Here is a 17350-nt window from a genome sequence, read left to right as displayed (position 1 = left end):
CATCAGTTTTAAACCACAATCAGTCTTGTATTCAGTTTGCTCACATAAGAATCCAAGAAGGTCAAAATACGCATGAATAAGGCTCAAGGGCCAACCCAAGACATGAGAGCAGCGGTGCTACTGGAGCCACGACTTCTTCCCAGAGGGCTGTTCAACCTCCCGAAAGTATCAAACTGCACACAGAGATCCAGCCCTTGGCCTGCAATGTTTTTTCAGAGATCCAGTCTCTATAGAGGATGCTCTGAGTCACTGAGATTGCTTATTTCTAAGCCACATGCCTATCTTTTCCAGTGACTTGGAAAACGTACTGACCCTTGAAGGTCATTATCACAAAGCATGAACAAATTTTGTGTATAATTTTTCTGCTCAAGTTTTAGCTGTGTGGTATTGATTCAAGAATGCTAGATTGGGCCAGGCGCGGTGGCTCATGCCTGTAATCCCAGCTACTCCGGTGGCTGAGGCAGGTGAATGGCATGAACCCAGGAGGCAGAGCTTGTAGTGAGCGGAGAGTGCACAACTGCACTCCAGCCTGAGTGAAAGAGTGAGACTCCATCTCAAAAAAAAAAGATAGATTGCGTGTGTGTGTGTGTGTGTGTGTGTGTGTGTGTGTGTGTGTGTGAGAGAGAGAGAGAGAGAGAGAGAGAGAGAGAGAGAGAGAGAGAACAAGGTTTTCTTTTTAGAAATGCCAACCTGAAAGAGTTAAGAAGCATCTAACATTTCCATGTCCCCAAAGCAAAATATGGAAAAGAGCCCATTCTCAGTGCAATGTCAAAAACTGTGCTTCAGTAACATTTTTGAAATTGAGAGAAGAGATTCCACTATTCATGGGGCAAATGCATCTCACAAGCCTGGCCTCATCCAACATGCCCATCCATTTTCGCATGTTGGGTCTTTTTTCTAAATTATGATTCAATTCTATTTTAAGAGATTCAGAAAATATGGCGGTAACAAGTTGGGCAAAATCATCTTCTGAATTTGGCACTGTAAGGGCAGAATTTTTCTAAGGGTGGAACCATAGCCAGATAGCAATCAGAAGCTGGAAAATCCTGCTATCAACCCTATTTATAAAAATCATCTCTGTTTTAGTACTATGGCTGATTGTCATTTTACTCAATTATGCAAGGCTTGGCTGGTTCCCTGAGTCCCTTGGCAATGCACTGAGGCCATGAATATGGGGTGGCAGCTTCCCTCACTGACAATCTCTCTTCTTCAGGTTCATTTTGACGAGCATATTTGCCCGATCACTGAGCATTGCTATTTTCTTACTCCTAGTGTCTGCTTTGTAGTTTCATTTCTTCTTATTCCTGGTGAATTTCCTGACACCCCGAAGCTGCCATCTTTTCTGAAGATACTCTTAAGGGAGAGGGCTCCTCCAGAGCTATAGCAAGATACTGCCTCGAGTACATATTGATTCAGAGTTGGAATAATGCAGTAGTATGAAATAAATTTCAGCACAGAACTGAAAAACTAGTGATGGTGAAATAGGAGAGCAAAAACAAAAGAAAAATCAAAATTCATACGAAATGCTTCAGCAAAATATGAAGGTTAATGGAAAGCTAGTAAGAGAGGCAAGAGGGCTTATTTGAAATCATTGGTGTGATAGAATATTGTAGGACATGACAAATGATCACCCATTTCAAAGTATAGGTGGTTTAGGAGAGATGAGGTAAAATAGAGGTTGTGTCCTTTCTAAAAATACTGATCTTATATTCTGTGTCTCATATATTTTAGAGATCATAGAAACAGTGTCTTTGTTAAGGTGAAAGATAAAATATAGAAGAGATTATTATGGTAAGACCTCACTATGACCAATTCCCACCATAGTGTTTAAAACACAGAGGGAAATTTAAAAAAACTCCCAAACCAGTCAACCAAGATGCATGAGAATGTTTGGTTAATATGCCTGAGTTCCTCCGGGTTAGGATCGCTGTGGCAAGATCTGCTGAAAATGGAGACTCTAGTCTCCTGATGGCTTCTGGATGTGCACTGTCCAATATGGTAGCCAACAGTCACAGGTGGCTAGTGATAATTTGAAATTTGGCAAGTCCAAATTGAGATGTATTTTAGGTAAAAAACATCTAACAGATTTTGAGACCTTGCTACAAATAAGATAATGTAAACTATCTCATTAATATATTAATAATACATTGAAATGATAATATAGATATGTTGAGTTAAATAAACTATATTGATAAAATAAGTTTCATATGTTTCTTTTTACATTTCAAATATGCATACTAGGAAGTTCAAAATTACCAATGTGACTTGCAATTGTGGCTCACATTATGCTTCTGTTGGACTTCATTGTTCTATAAAAGCCACCTCCATAGGCTATTAGTGAGCCAACCTCTTTCTTGGGAATGTTGGAAAACATTTCTAAACTACAAAATTGAGATAGAATTAAGGCAGACACACTTATAAGTTTGTTACAGGCAATGATTAACCACGCATTTAGAGCAAGCCTTGATCACAATGCTGCATGCTGCATGAACTTCTAACGATAGGATCTTTTCTAAAAATAGGTAGAGGAAGTGTCTATCAAATTCTTAGAAAATTCAGCTTCGGAGGAGTGTGTTTTAATGAATTCATGGATAGAAAGAACTCGGTAGAAATAAAATCTCAGAAACTAGAGAGAGTGCAATAGGTAGCTTCCCAACATCCCTACAAATGTAAAAACTTATTAAATGATTGTATGAAGACAATAATGATCACAAACACTCAGTGCTTGCTATGTGCTAGAAAACAATACTCTGTGCATATCAACTCAGTTAGTTATATATAACTCCTTTGACAGGACTTTAATTATGTACCAAGTGATAACCTCAAATACAGGATTTATGGTCAGGGTGTTCACTGCTATCTTTATTTTCTCAGTCATACTGGCTCTTCCAGTTCAGATCTAACAAGGCAACTATCCAAAGGGAAACAGGAGGTTAAGTTTTGATTCACATACTTTAAACTATTTGCAATAATATGGTGGTTAAAATAGACAGTTTATACTTGCATATTATATCAAGTTGCATATTAGGAATGTTATGTCTTTGTATGGGAAACTAATTCATAACAACTGTCAATTAGAGAAACATTGAATCAAAAGAGAGTGAATCAGAAGTTGACCTCCAGTGTGAACAAATGCAATATATTTACAGGCTTTAAATGCACCAGCATAAAATTTTCCAATAAAATTTTGCTAGACATAAAGGAGCTGGTAGACCATGGTTTGATTGGAAATTCGTTCATCATGTTAAAGTAAATGAAAAAGCAGCACAACTATTTCAATCCATACACTCCAGAGATACAAAAGTGTGAAACGAATCCTCCAGCTATGTTTGATGCCAGATGAGTCCTCATTAGAGTGAAATGCACTGTTTTGTTTTAGCTTTTCTGAAAATATGTGGATAAATAGAAGACAAGCCAGAAACGAGGGTCACCAAAGTGATTAACAAGACAAAAAACAGATCCCTGACCCAAGGTCTAAAGTTGAAATTACTGGGAAAGGTATATTGATATAGGAACTTAATAATTGGGGCCTATCTAATTAAAATGCCTAACTCTCTATCTTACAGTGCACACCTGCATGCCTGCGTATGCACGCGCACACACAGTCTTGAGTGTGCACACTAGGAAAGAATATACGTACCCAAAGAACAATAGAAATCTAGTCTATTAAGCAGCATCTGGATAATAAAGACAATCACAGACACTATTACATTATTAAAAGTTTTACAGTTCCTGTTCCTAGATCCTTATAAGTGTAGAATTGTCAGTGCCTTCTGTAACATTATGTCATGTTGACACAAACTATTTTTTTCAGAGTAACACTAAAAAATGTCTTCTTAAATAACTCATCTTTTCATCATCAATTTCCATTTTATGGGGACAAGTATTTCACATGCCAATGTAAGTGGAAACATGGGAAGGAGGCATAGGAAGAGGGATGAATGGGAGAAGGACTTCACAATTAATGAAGATGTGAAAAGTGATATGGTGACTGTCATAAAAAATAAAAAGAAAGAACGAAAAGAGCCATCTGTCTTAGAAATAACCTTGCCTGGGTAGAGCACTTGAGTCAATTAACTCTTGATGCTTTTTCTCATCTGGGTTTTTTTTTTTAACTGTTCCAGAATTGGAGAATATGTGCTTTTCTTGTGAGCCCTTATACTGCTCTTGTACAGATTCTGAGAAAAATGGCTCTGGTTGCTTCCATTCCCACAGGTGGCCTCTTCTGTACCACGTGACCACCTCAAATGATCGGATGGCAGGTAGGTGTCTTGGCATGAAGACTAAGTGGCATTGCAGATGACTAATTGGAAGAACTGGACCGTAGTATTTTCCTTCTTGGGGAATCAGCAAGTGAGTCATGGAGGCAGTGTGGGCAGTAGCTGGTATGAAAGCAGCAGGCAAATATTAGGGAGCAGCAAAGGCAAGAGGCAGCTGCACTAAGCAGGGGAGCCCCAAGGAGATTCCCTGATGTCTCCTGCTGAGACGATGAAGAAGGGACAGTCACCAGAGCTGCCTCAGATCTTGAGTGAGCTTTCAGATACCAGCTCTTCCCATCACAGGGAGGTCATGCTCTCCTGCAATTCCCATTTGAGTTGGTCATCTTTCACTTTCTTCTGTCAGATCTCTTTCTCCCTTCTTTTGGTTATAGCATCTCTAATATTCCTCCAGGGAACCAATACTTCCCCATGTTCAGTCCATATGGATTGGGTAGAATGGACCCCAACTTTCATTTCCAAGGGTGGGTATGTGACCCAGGCCTGGATAATCAGCATATTCCATTCCTCTGGCCAGAGGGTCTGGTGACACAGCCCAAGATAAGCCAATAGGAGTCATCCCTTGGATTTTGCATAGCTGTTTGGAAGGAGGAGCTCTCTTTCTTTTGAGTTGCTGGCAGGGCAGGATCTAAGCCCTGAGTCATCACTGTCAAGTCTTTAGCAAATGTGGAAATAAACTGCCTGAGACTTAAGCCAATACCAAGGGAAGCAGAGCCAAGGGATGGAGAAGATGAGAAAGAGGATTGTTCATTCCCTAGATCTAGTGGTGCCTGAAAGCTGGGATACCCGTAGGTAGGTTTTCTAGTAGCATGGATTTCTAGAAGCCAATAAATTCCTTTTTCTGCTTCAGCCAGCTTGATTTGGGTTTCCAATGAACATAATATTGTTCTTTTTTTAAAAGCTGATTATAATATTTTGCTTGTATTACCCTGAGGCCCAAACACTCCCTCAAGAATCCAGTATATCTTATTTCCACTTATTCCCTTGAATTAAATTTCTACTTGGGAAAATATGAACATGTCTTGCATCCTTCCATACAAACAACAGAACTAACACACTCCTTTATATTATTTGATAAGTGTCATTGTGTTGGATTTCCTGAATTTGGTTCACCAGGGCACATGTAAAATTCAATAAATGAAACCGAGGTGCCCAGTGAGCACTGGACTGTGTTTAAGTCCCAGGTCTGACATTGACATTAAATGATCTCTTTTAAGCTATGTGACCTTAGATGGGTCATTTGTCTTCTTTGGATTCATGTTTCTTCATTGGCAAAATGGTGGAGTTAAGCTAAAGAATATCAATATTAGTTCTCTATATCTATACAGTGATTCAATCACTTCTAAAATAATTTCTTGTTAGATTACATTATTCTATATATATGTCATCTTTATAGTTTCTTTCAGCTATAAAAGTCTGTGACTATCAATAGATCATCAAATTATTTCCCTACCTAGAAATGCCAACTGTCAACTCTTTTTTTTTTTTTTTTTTTTTTTGAGTTGGGGTCTCACTCTGTCACCCAGGGTGGAATGCAGTGGTGCAGCCTCGGCTCACTACAACCTCTGCCTCCCAGGCTCAAGCAATCCTCCCACTTCAGTCTCCCAAGTAGCTGGGACCATAGGTGTGTGCCACCACACTCAGCTAATTTTTTTGTATTTTTTGTAGAGATGGGGTTTCATCATGTTGCCCAGGCTGGTCTTGAACTCCTGAGCTCAAGCAATTTGTCCGACTTGGCCTCCCAAAGTGCTGGGATGAGAGGTGTAAGCCATCACACCTGGCCCAACTCTCCAATTATCTAAAGGCTATTATTTTCATGATCTTTTTGTTCTTCCATGCACCCACCCATCTATCCCTTCATTCATTCAACAAGCATTTACTGCATACTACTATATATGAGGCAATGTGCTAAAAGGCACTATTATCATCCTGGGGAATATGCCACTCTACTAAAGGAGACAGACATTCAATGCCATTCATTAAATAAGCCCAGAAATAATATATAATTTTAAAATATTAACAAATGCTATAAAGGACAAGTACAGATGTTTTAATAGCATATATCATGGAGATGTGACCTAGATGGAGGTGCAAGCAAGGGACATCCTCTCCAAGAGGGACAACTTGAATTGAGAGGTGACGGGTGGGTGGGAGCTACCTGGACCAAGAGGCTGAGTAGGGGCCATCCCAACACGGAAATGGAAGAAACATGTTGGATTCCACATGGGGCCTGCCTCATTATGTGCTAGAGGGTTTATCAGAAAACTTTTCCAAACTCTTGGTGGAGAAAAACATCATCATTTTCTCTGCTGACAAGAAAGAATTCAGGAACATGAAAAGCAAAAATCCTAAGTCAGATTCCAATGAAAGTGCTTGCTGAAGTCAAATTTTACCATTTTTTATCTTGCCAAGTCTTCTTCCTGTGCAACACCTCTGACTCACTTTAACTTACACCTTGGGGAAGTCACTCGACTTCCTTGAGTCTCAGTTTTCTCATCCATAAAACATGAGGCTTGGGTTATATATGTGACTTCTAAGGTCTCTCTCCTATTCAGCATTTTATGTTTCTAGAAATACACCTGAGTTAGTGGGGAGGGGAGGAGAGACCATGAATCCCACAACGCACACTTGTGGATATATTTAAAAAGCAAAAATCAGTGTGGATTCATAGTACAAGGAAATGTTATAGGACTTGCAGCTTTGGAAATACAGGTTGGATGGAGCCAAAAATAGCTAATGCATCCACAGTTAATGCAGGGAAACTGCGATGAAGCGTTTCCTTGGCAATTGACTTACTTAAAGGTAAAGTAACTCAGTTTGATCAAAGACTGGTTTCTCTGCTTCTCCTCCTCTCTATGGGTTCTTTTATTATAACTCAGTGCAAAGGGGAAAAAATGGTTGATAGATCCATTTCACTAAAAAAATAAAGATCATCCAAAAATATCAGGAAAGGGACAATCCGGTTGGATCCAAACAAGCAGATACTCTGATGGGAGAGGATGCTCAGCTCTGTGTGCCCTCCAGTGTCATGCACATGCCTTAGGATCACTTCTACCCTAAATCTCTTCCTATGGATCCCTCAAGCTCTTAAATCATGAACACCAGAATTTACAGGAATCTGACATCTGTCAATCTGAATAGAAAGCCTTCGATTTCACACCAGAGTCAGCTCCTTCTAGAGAAGGAAAAAGGACAATAGCTGCTATTTCTTAGCATGCATAATCAATGCTGCAGGGGTTGCTAAGCAACAGCAGAAAGGCTGTCAAACATCCCTGGGTGTCTCCAATGGAAGAGGAGCAAGCCCGGCAGTCACTCCACAGAGGTGAGAAGCTGTGCAGTCCCCGGCAGCTGCATTCAGTTGGTTTCTTTCCTTTAAAAAATCCCTTCATTGTGGTCAGGGCTGAACCATAGACATTTTCTTCCCAGACTCCTTTGGATAGTCTTTGAATACACTTTCAATAGGCCTAAAGCCCTAAAAATGAGCAGGTCAGGCTGGCGAGTGACAGCTCTGTGAAAAGTCCATGGGTTATTCTGATCCAATTCACCCTGGAGCTTGTGGAAGGTCCAGCCAGTCCCTTACGTGTCTGCAGCCTCTGAATCCCAGAGAGTTGAAATAAACATCCTCTTTGAAGCTCGAAATTACTCTAGCAAACATAAGCAAAACCTCCCATTTCAAAAAAAAAAAAAATTCACATGTAAGGTCACTGACATGAAACTTCTTAGGTTTGTGACCATGAAGTTAGAATGAATTTTTAGTCTGCAGGCACTTTGTCTTCCTTATCTGAGATGATAGATGATAGTTTCATTTGAATTTCAACAAGAATGAAACTAGCAAAGAGAAGAGTTGGGATTTAACAAAGAATCAAATCCCGTTTTTCCTTTTTTAAAAGCAGTGCTGATTAAAGAAACACTCATCATAGGCCATTACTTTGCAAATACTTGGCAAAGCCAGGATGTATGTGAAGCCTAGGCCCTAGGTCTGGTTCAGAGGTGGAACTAGGAATGTGACTGGGATACAAACCAGAGAGGGGCCTCACTGACAGTGGTAATGGGACATATGCCCAAACAGAAGCATGCCGTGGGCAGGAAAGTGAAATGGCATAAGATATCTTTTAACGCCAACCCAGGTACCAGGCTAAACATCACTGTCACCAGCTGACCCCTCACTGTTAGTTGTCCAAGCCCTGAAGTCCTGTTTGAGCATATGTTTTGAAGGAAATGTAACACATAAGCTGAGGGTGCCTTGGATTCAGCTACACAACACACTCTCGTTAAAGGTATTGCAAGAAGTACAGAGAAGTAGGCACAGGGCAAGAAGTGGTAAGATGAAAGGCCATATCCACTGAGAAATCTGTTGCCTCTATATCTTCCTGAGGTTTCTCAGCTATTTCTACACTCTCATCTAGGATTCCCTAGTCTCCCAGGATTTCTTTACATTCAAAGAGTCCATCTTGTGACACCAGGAAGTGAATGCAGAGTCTGAAGGTCTGACTTGGCTTCCTGGGTGGCAGTACAAAATGTGGGCCCAGAACATGAAACCAGGGTCTTAAGTTTCTTGTCTATAATACATGGCTAGCCTAGGATTAGATGTTCCCAAAGATTCTTCCAACTCTAACATGTGATCCAACTATAAATTTACAAAAATAGAGCTACCTTTTGGTCTCATTCAACCAAAAGGGGGAAAAAAGATACAGTAAGAAGAAAACAGAGACTGCAGATTTAACACTGCCAAATGTTCTGAACATTTTGTGCTAAACAATGACAAACAAAACTTTTTGAGTAAGTAAAAGAAAAGAGGAAGTAATAGCAAAAGCAAGAATTAAACATCTCCAGAATGACTGCAAGATTCTCACTTTGCCACCTTCTACTCCATTCAACCGCACATCTCTCTAGGATCTCCTTCCTCTCCTCTCTCCTCTCTCTCTCTCCCGCTCCATTTGCCCATCTTGGGAAGATGATGTTTATTTGAAAAATGTTTACATTTATCATTCCTAGGAAGGTCTGTTCTTTATTCACCCCAAAGTGCAGAGTTTAGGAGTCTTCTCTGAGAGTTTAGGAGTATCGTGCCACCTTGGTTAGTTGTTTTTGATGACAAAGAAAGCAAATGTACAGTTTTTCTATTTGGATAAACTTTAATAGAAACCATTTAGTCTGCTGGATGACTCCAAGAATAATTTTATTTCTCAGTTGCCCATTATGTATGTACTGAAACATTTTAATGTTAAGTATAACAGTAACGGAATAGACTCCTGATTTTCTAAAATGAAAAGTTGTCCTGGTTATAACTAATAAATAAATGCCATTTGTAAAAATGCTTCCTGTTTGGCAGAAATAAAACACAGCAAAAAATTCAATCATCTTATATTAAGTCAAGAACTTATATTTTATTACATTAGCCATGTCCATATTCATTTAGAACATAATTCATTTTATAAATATATGCCTCTTTTAAGTGTTTTTTTAATATATATATATATATAACTCATTATTTTGGTGAGTTAAAAAAAATTTTGAAAAAAAATACGCAAAATACCTGAAGCCTTTTGTGCTATTTTTGTTAATTCTTGTGTTTTAGAGAGCTCAGTGGAAACTGTATGCCTTTCAATCACAATGCTTATCTTATTTGAGACCAAGACTCCTTTTTGAGTTTGGGAGGACATGACTGTGATGGACGACTTTTGGTCTTCCTTGTTTTAGTAAAACCACCAAGTCTCCGTGGGTGGTGAATTTCACAGGAGATGCCATCCAGCCCTGGATGAAATCATGCCTGTGCTATATAAAACCCTGGAGATTTGTACGCATCTGGGAGGGTCAAGGTAGAGAATTGAGTGGCACAGAGGCTGACAGGGGAAGTGAAGTCCACAATCCTTCCTTCCAGAACCGTAAACCTGACACAAGCTTCAGCTGAGCTTGGCACAAGCGCCGAACAATTTGAGGAGAGACATGTGAGTCTTCAGGACTCAGCTGGTCAAATTATCTTTGGCCCCACTGACTTCCATCCAAAATTCAGTTAGTATGGACTTGGAAGAGTACTCAGAGCTCCTCACAGCCTGCAGATTTGTCAGTGGGCCCTGAGAAGAACCTCTGACAGTTGGATGTGCCCCAAATGTCCTTTCGACTGTCCATTTAGTTTAAAGGAATTTGGACACATCCACCATAGCAGGAACGATTTGCTCCTGCATTGGCCACCAAAATATAATAAAATGGAGTTAAATTTCCACACATAAGTGTGATCATGGTTAATGAGACATTCTGGAATGTTCTCTTACCTTCACTGCCACCAAGATCTTGTCCTGCTCAGGACAGAGGTTATAGCATTCAGCTAGGAACACTTTTCCAAAGGCTCCTTCGCCTAGCTCCCTTTTCAGAACAATGTTATGTCGCTTGATGTGCTGAACAACTGCAAAACAAAGACAGAATGGAAATTGGAATTGAAGCACACGGAGGTGAAGGCAGCAGGTGAGGAGTTGGTGGCCTGTACCTGAGCTTCCAGGCCCAAGAGTCTCTCCTCTGCACAGTGAACCAAAAAGGCTGGGTGTCCATCTTCACAGTCCACCCCAAATGGCTGGGAGGAGGTTTCATCACCTTATTCTCCAGAACTCAATTATTGTTTCTGATAAAACTAAAGTAGATACCTAGTTGCTGACTGCAAGATATCCTTGATAACCTTTATAGACTAAAAAAGGGGAGAATGAGAAATTCACATTAATGGCAGGCTTCTTATAAGCCAGATGCTTTGCATATATTTGTTAGTAGTGTGTCCAGTGGGGCAAAGCAGAGAGATAGCTAGCAATCCTGAATTCCTGGTTAAGCCATCTCAGATTCCTAAGGGAGATAGAGTCAGAGGAAACAAAAGGAAAATGCAAGATCTGTGCATTGTTAATTAAGGTTTTGGCCTCACCTCAGTTTTAGCCTTCTGGCGGAGTGGGCTAAAACACGGCTGGGCCTCACTGACTTCCTTCGTTTGGATCAGAAACATCTAGACGTCTGCACTAAAGACTAGCATCCTTAGCCTTGTTTTAAAATCATGGCTCAGTCTTGGCTCTCCAAGGCCAAGAAGAGACAAAAACAGATGAATCCCAGGACAAGAGAATGTTCCTCCCTATAGTCCGGAGCAGCGATGGCTCAAGTCATTCATCCATACACGCTCTTGGTGCACAAGGCAGGAGGCAGTTAAGGGCCCTCAGAAACTCATTGGCTGCAAGGTGGAAACCAGAGAAGGAGCACACCAAAGGACACGGGTCATGGAGGAGAGGCCCACAAGGGCACCCTGCAGAGGACAGAAGTACATGCGAGCTGTGCCTCCTCACTCAGCACATTAAATGCTGAGTCCCTTAGCATGGGAGTTCCACCGGGTCTTGGCTGGTATTGTTTTCTGAACTCCTTGTTGCTGAATGGTGGTGCATTAAAAAGAGACTGTGATGCCCTCTAGAGCTTGGAATGTGTGGTCAACTATATTCTCTCATGTCATTCTCACAATCCCGTGACAGAATCCTCTCCGCATTTTACAAGTGGGAAAACAGTCTGCAGGAATTTCCAAGATTCACAGTCTGGGAATGGAATTGGGATTTGGACCCAAATCTGTCTGATTCCAGAGTTCATGTCTTTTCTTCTACTTTACAAAGTCTATTTTCAATTGTAAATTGCATGAGCAGAGATTTGATTTATAAGAGAAATAGAGAAAAACATAAAAACAATTGCCAGGCTTCCTCTCTGCTTAGTTCATCCTTCAAGGCCCCGTTCAAATTCTTATTCTCTCATAGAGCTTTCCAGGACCACTTTGACCACCAACGACCTCTTTCTCTGAACTGACATTCTATCATGGCTTGATTGTATTCTGATGTATCCCCCAATTATATCACATCTGTAAGCTCCCAAGGTTAAGAGCAAGCCCTAAATATCTCCTGATGCCTCGTGCAACTCAAAGTAGAGATATAGTACTGAGGTGTAATTTGATAACATTTTTCAAATTTAGTTGATTGTGAACTGCATTATAAGAAAATATAAACCATATCTCTGCAGTTTAAATTCAACTGCAGTAAATAATAATAATAAAATGGATACCTATGAACCCACCATCCCATTTAAGAAATAGAATATCACCAGTAACTTCGAAGCACCAATGTGTTCTTTCCTGATTGTACCTACATTCTTACTTATCTCCCACAGATAACTATCCTCTTGAATTTTGTCTTAATCATTTCCCTTGTAAGTTTGTTACCAGTGCTACATCTCTAACAAGAGCTTGTTCAGCTTCACCTGTTTTCGAACCTACGTTAAACGGAGTTATACAGTACGAATTGTTGCAGGTCTTGCATCCCTCTCAACAGTGTCCTTGAGATTGGGTTGTATTGTGTGTGTAGCAGGAATTATTTCCCTCATACCACTGTATAAGATTCTATGGAAGGACGATACCGCCGTTTATTCATCCATTCCATGTTGATGGATAGCCTGCTCAGTTTCTTTTTGGACACAACTTTATAGAAAATGCAAGTGGTAATTAAGATTTTGATTTAATAGGATTTTTTTTTCCCCTTGATAATTCATGTGGTTCAGAGCTGTGAATGCCTCTGTGAACCTCTGGGAACTCAGGGTGATAAAAATCAAAAGGTCTTTTTATGAGCAACAATATTGATGAATATAAGAACGTATATTAATTTCTCATGCTCCAGTGGCAACGCCTGAATTGAAGAGGAGAGAAATGTGTTCATTAGGGAGAGTGCCCATATAAAGACACAAATGTAATTCTTGCAGATAATTAGCTGCCCTATTTAAATCTAATATTTAACTCCCTGGTTGTCACATGTTCATTGGGAATTAAATTCCCACTTGATTTAGTTCTCACTTTAACACAGAGCAAGGCAACTATTTAACTTTTTTTTTTTTTTTTTTTGCATTTGATTACATACCTTCTGTCTTTTCATAGTCCAAGCAGGAGAAAATTTTGGTGGAAAATAAGTTTTTAAGGTCAAAGCCACAATTTCATCATTTCCAAAACTAAAATTGATTAAAGCGGTTTTCCCATGTTGACCTTGAAAGTAGGAAATGTGCATCTTTTCTTTAGGAAATGGGCTACTATATTTGCATTTATCTGCTTTGGTACGATTTGGGGCACTGATATCTGAGCAGTGTCCTTTTGCCAGTGTATTATCTGTAAATGGAATAAATTTCTTTCTCTTTTTTTTGAGACAGAATCTTGCTCTGTCACCCAGGCTGGAGTGCAGTGGCACAATCTCGGCTCACTGCAACCTCTGCCTCCCAGGTTCAAGGGATTCTTCTGCCTCAGCATCCCGAATAGCTGGGACTACAGGTGTGCGCCACCACGCCCAGCTAATTTTTTTTGTATTTTTAGTAGAGTCGGGGTTTCACCATATTGGCCAGGCTGATCTCAAACTCCTGACCTCGTGCTCCACCCACCTCAGCCTCCCAAAGTGCTGGGATTACAGGCATGAGCCACCGCACCTGGCCAAATTTCTGTTTTATAAGACTGAGCTACTTAGGGGCACAGGTAACAATTCTGTATTTGTATTCCTGACAGGTCCTCACAGTGCTGTGCATACAACTGGTGCTTTATAAATATCTGTGAAAAAATATGTTTAATAATAATAGTGACAGAAAAATAGTACTTGACTATGTTATTTGAGTTAATTGAGGTCAACTCTTTTAAATACGTAGGTGATAAAGTAGCTCAATTCTCTGAGATGGCAGGAGTGGGAAGAACATCTAATCTGAAACTTTCACATCATTGAGCTAAGAACATCTTCCCATTCTCCTCTAAGAAGGTATGAAAACTCATCCCAATTTGCCCATTTTCCATTTCCCTACAACACCACAGGAAGTCCCTGGTTATCCAGACACTATCCTCCCAATGTGGCTCGCTCATGCCTCTTCAGCTCCCCTGGACACTCTCCCACGGTGTACTCTGAGCTCACTGCCTGTGACTCCACAAGCTCCTTACTTCCTCAACTCTTCTTAAACATCTCTTTACCTCCCTGATTTAAGTAAAACCTCGGCAATGTGCCAAGGATGCCCAAGCCTCTCAACTGGATGCCATCTCTATCTCTCATCCCCTGGTACTTTAGGGCCTGCACACCTGATTTCTGATCCTTTACTCCCTCTCCCTCCCGCGAGAGCCCCAGCTGTCTTGAAGCTTCTGTTTTAGGGAGGCATTAGCCTGCACCACCTCTGCTGACACCTCGGTTGCTCCTCTCACCCACTGAGCTCTGGGCCCACATTTTCCCTCTCCACCTTACCAGTGCCTTCCTTCTCAGGGCCCGAGCTCAGAAAGGCTCAGTAACCTGCCTAAGCTGTAACAACACTGGGCTGCCATTTCTCCTGCACCTTTCAACAGCGGAGCTAACAGGCCAGACATCCAAAGGTTTCATTTGGCTGACTATGTGACATTAGGCTAACTTTTCCTGAGAGTAAGACTTTAGTAATGAAGGAAGCAATGCCCTAGTTCACATTCTGGTCAAACTCCTATCTCACTGTGGTCTAAGACTTTGAATATCACTGTCTTGAAGGGCTCTATGGACATTTTTGATTTGCTTTACACAAAATATCCTGAGTGAAGCATGCCTAAGGATTCCGCGATAAATATCATATAAGCATGCAAAATTCTCACATGCTTCCTTTCTCTGTGGTCAGCCAATTCATTGCTCATAACTTTGGAGACTTGAGCAAAATCACCTTAAACCCAACATAAACAACTGTAACAAGAAATAAATAAGAGGCTGGGTGGTGTGGTGGCTGACGTCTGTAATCCCAGCACTTTGGGAGGCTGAGGTGGGCAGATCACTTGAGGTCAGGAGTTTGAGACCAGCTGGCCAACGTGGTGAAACCCTGTCTCTATTAAAACCACAAAAATTAAATGGGTGTGGTGGCACGCACCTGTAATCACAGCTACCTGGGAGACTGAGGCAGGAGAATTGTTTGAATCTGGGAGACAGAGTTTGCAGTGAGCAGGGATATGCATGCCACTGTACTCCAGCCTGGGGACAGAACAGAATGAGACTCTGTCTCAAATTAAAAAAAAAAAAAGAAGTCCAAACTCTACCATGAATGACTTCCTAGATTTGAAGGAAAAATAAAAACAATCACTAATTAAAAAAAAAAAAAAAAAGTTTTATAGAAAAATTTCTTCTTAAAATTCACCCTGCTACAGGAAAAGGAGGAATCAAATAGGAGCTGTAGGAAATACACCACCAAACTCATGTGATTGGCACCCTGTCTGGGCAACCCTGTCACTGACAGAATTTTTCAGAATGGAAATGTGGTGCCCTTGGTCATTTGTCCCATGAGTACCAGAAGTGAACTGACTTCCGGCTTTGTGTTAGTATCACATTAGAGTCCTGAAAAATGCATTGTGTCGCAATGTGTCTTTGGCAGTTGACATAGATGCCTGTGGTTTCAGATTGCTTAAATCAAATTTCTGGTATAGATTCCTCCCAGAAGTACATATTCTATATATACACACAGGCAATAGATAAAGTATTACTCCACGTCTATACCCATTGCTATGAAATCTAAAACTAATAAAAAATAAATATAACTTTATTCATTTAAGGTCTCAGATAGGAAATGTGTCTTTCCCATTTCCTCAATAATGGAGTTTCACAGATACTGTTGGTCCAGTGGACATATTCCACTAAACATATGGACTTTCAACAGAGACATTTATTCAGTATCTGATATAGGCCAAGGACAAAGCAACCTGCAGTTAAAAAGAGAGAGATCTTAAAGTTTTCAGGAGAAAGATTAAAAGTAATATACTCTAGAAGATAATGTTCTGTACTGGAGTTCCCGAAATTCTCTCTCTCAGTTTCCCTGTGGTCCTAAATGCAGAGCCTGCCTTCAGCAGTTCCATCTCCCAGGACTCAATATTGAGCTAGGAAGAGAACTTAAAGATCACTGAGACTGGCTCCCTCGAGTTTGACAGATCAGTGAGGCTTGGCACAGTGACACGACTTTCCTGGGGCCACACAGCTAGAAGGTGACCGAGCTAGGATTCAGGTTCCCTCCCTCTCAGAAGAGCAACCCTTGGACTCTGAAATACAGGACCCTGAGTGGTACCGAAGACAGAGAGGGTTTCCTGACATTAAAATGAAAACGGGCGTTTCATTTAGTTAATATCTTTTCTACTGGAAATACTTGAAACACTCATGTTTATCATCTGAAATGAGTTAAACATCTCATAATAAACAATTTCATTAGAAAACTACTGATAAATATAAAATATGAATGTTAAAAGCAGAATGTAAACATTAAATACTTCAAAAAATGCTTGAACATGATATAAAATAAAATTAACAAAAATGATTTTCCAAATATCTTGATGTTTTAGCAGCATAGTGAATCAGGTAAAATCATCCACCTTATAAAAACAAATTTGTGTGAAAGACAGAAACTATGTTTTAAAGTTTCACATACATTTTTATTAAGATACAAGTTGGTACTAAATTAAAAAATAAATGCAATTAAGACCACAGACATAAAACACACCAGAACAAGAAAAGGCTAAATACTCATAAATAATATTAAGGATGAAATAGAGCATGTAACAAGACTGAGCCACTCTGAAGCACTTCTCAGCAAAAATTCCCAATGTGCATTATCATCAATTAATTTCTTATCCCTCTGAATGAGGTCAATAGCCACACTTATTTTACAGATGACACCTCAGTTAATTGACTTACTTGTGGCCATAGAGCAATTCACTACTTATCCTTTCCCAAGTACTATTTCCAATGAAATGAGGAAATAGGGAGGGAAAAGGGTGCCTAACTTGTGATGATTGCTATTATGGGCCAGAGAATGTGCTGAGAGACTTACAAGACTTATCATTTGGCATAGCAATCTGGAAGGGTATTATTACCTCCATTTTCCAACTAAGGAAAAAAAGAGGAGGATTGGATTAGCTAAATAACTCATATGAGATTGTACAATTAGTAACAAGCAGAGTTTGAATTTTTTCCACTACAACATCCCTTGTCTTGGCCTTCTTACAAAAAACAAAGTGAAAGAGAGAGCGTATGAGTTCAGCTGCGCCTCTCTAGGGAGTCAGGAGTCTATTT

General features: G+C 40.1%; 1 protein-coding gene across 6 annotated transcripts in view; it reads right to left on the bottom strand.

Moving 5' to 3' along the window:
• Window positions 1-17350, bottom strand: part of NTRK2 (neurotrophic receptor tyrosine kinase 2) — a 368220-nt gene that overhangs the window by 83816 nt on the left and 267054 nt on the right. For all 6 annotated transcript variants that reach the window (XM_050761174.1, XM_050761177.1, XM_050761175.1 and 3 more), the window contains one exon: window positions 10547-10677. In XM_050761174.1, the coding sequence (XP_050617131.1) occupies window positions 10547-10677 (131 nt within the window). The remainder of the gene's footprint in view (window positions 1-10546; window positions 10678-17350) is intronic.

Source organism: Macaca thibetana, chromosome 15 (assembly GCF_024542745.1).
Source record: "Macaca thibetana thibetana isolate TM-01 chromosome 15, ASM2454274v1, whole genome shotgun sequence".
In the NCBI taxonomy this organism is placed as follows: domain Eukaryota; kingdom Metazoa; phylum Chordata; class Mammalia; order Primates; family Cercopithecidae; genus Macaca; species Macaca thibetana.
The sequence above is the reverse complement of the archived record's forward strand: the minus strand, read 5'-3'. Positions and strand labels throughout refer to the sequence as shown.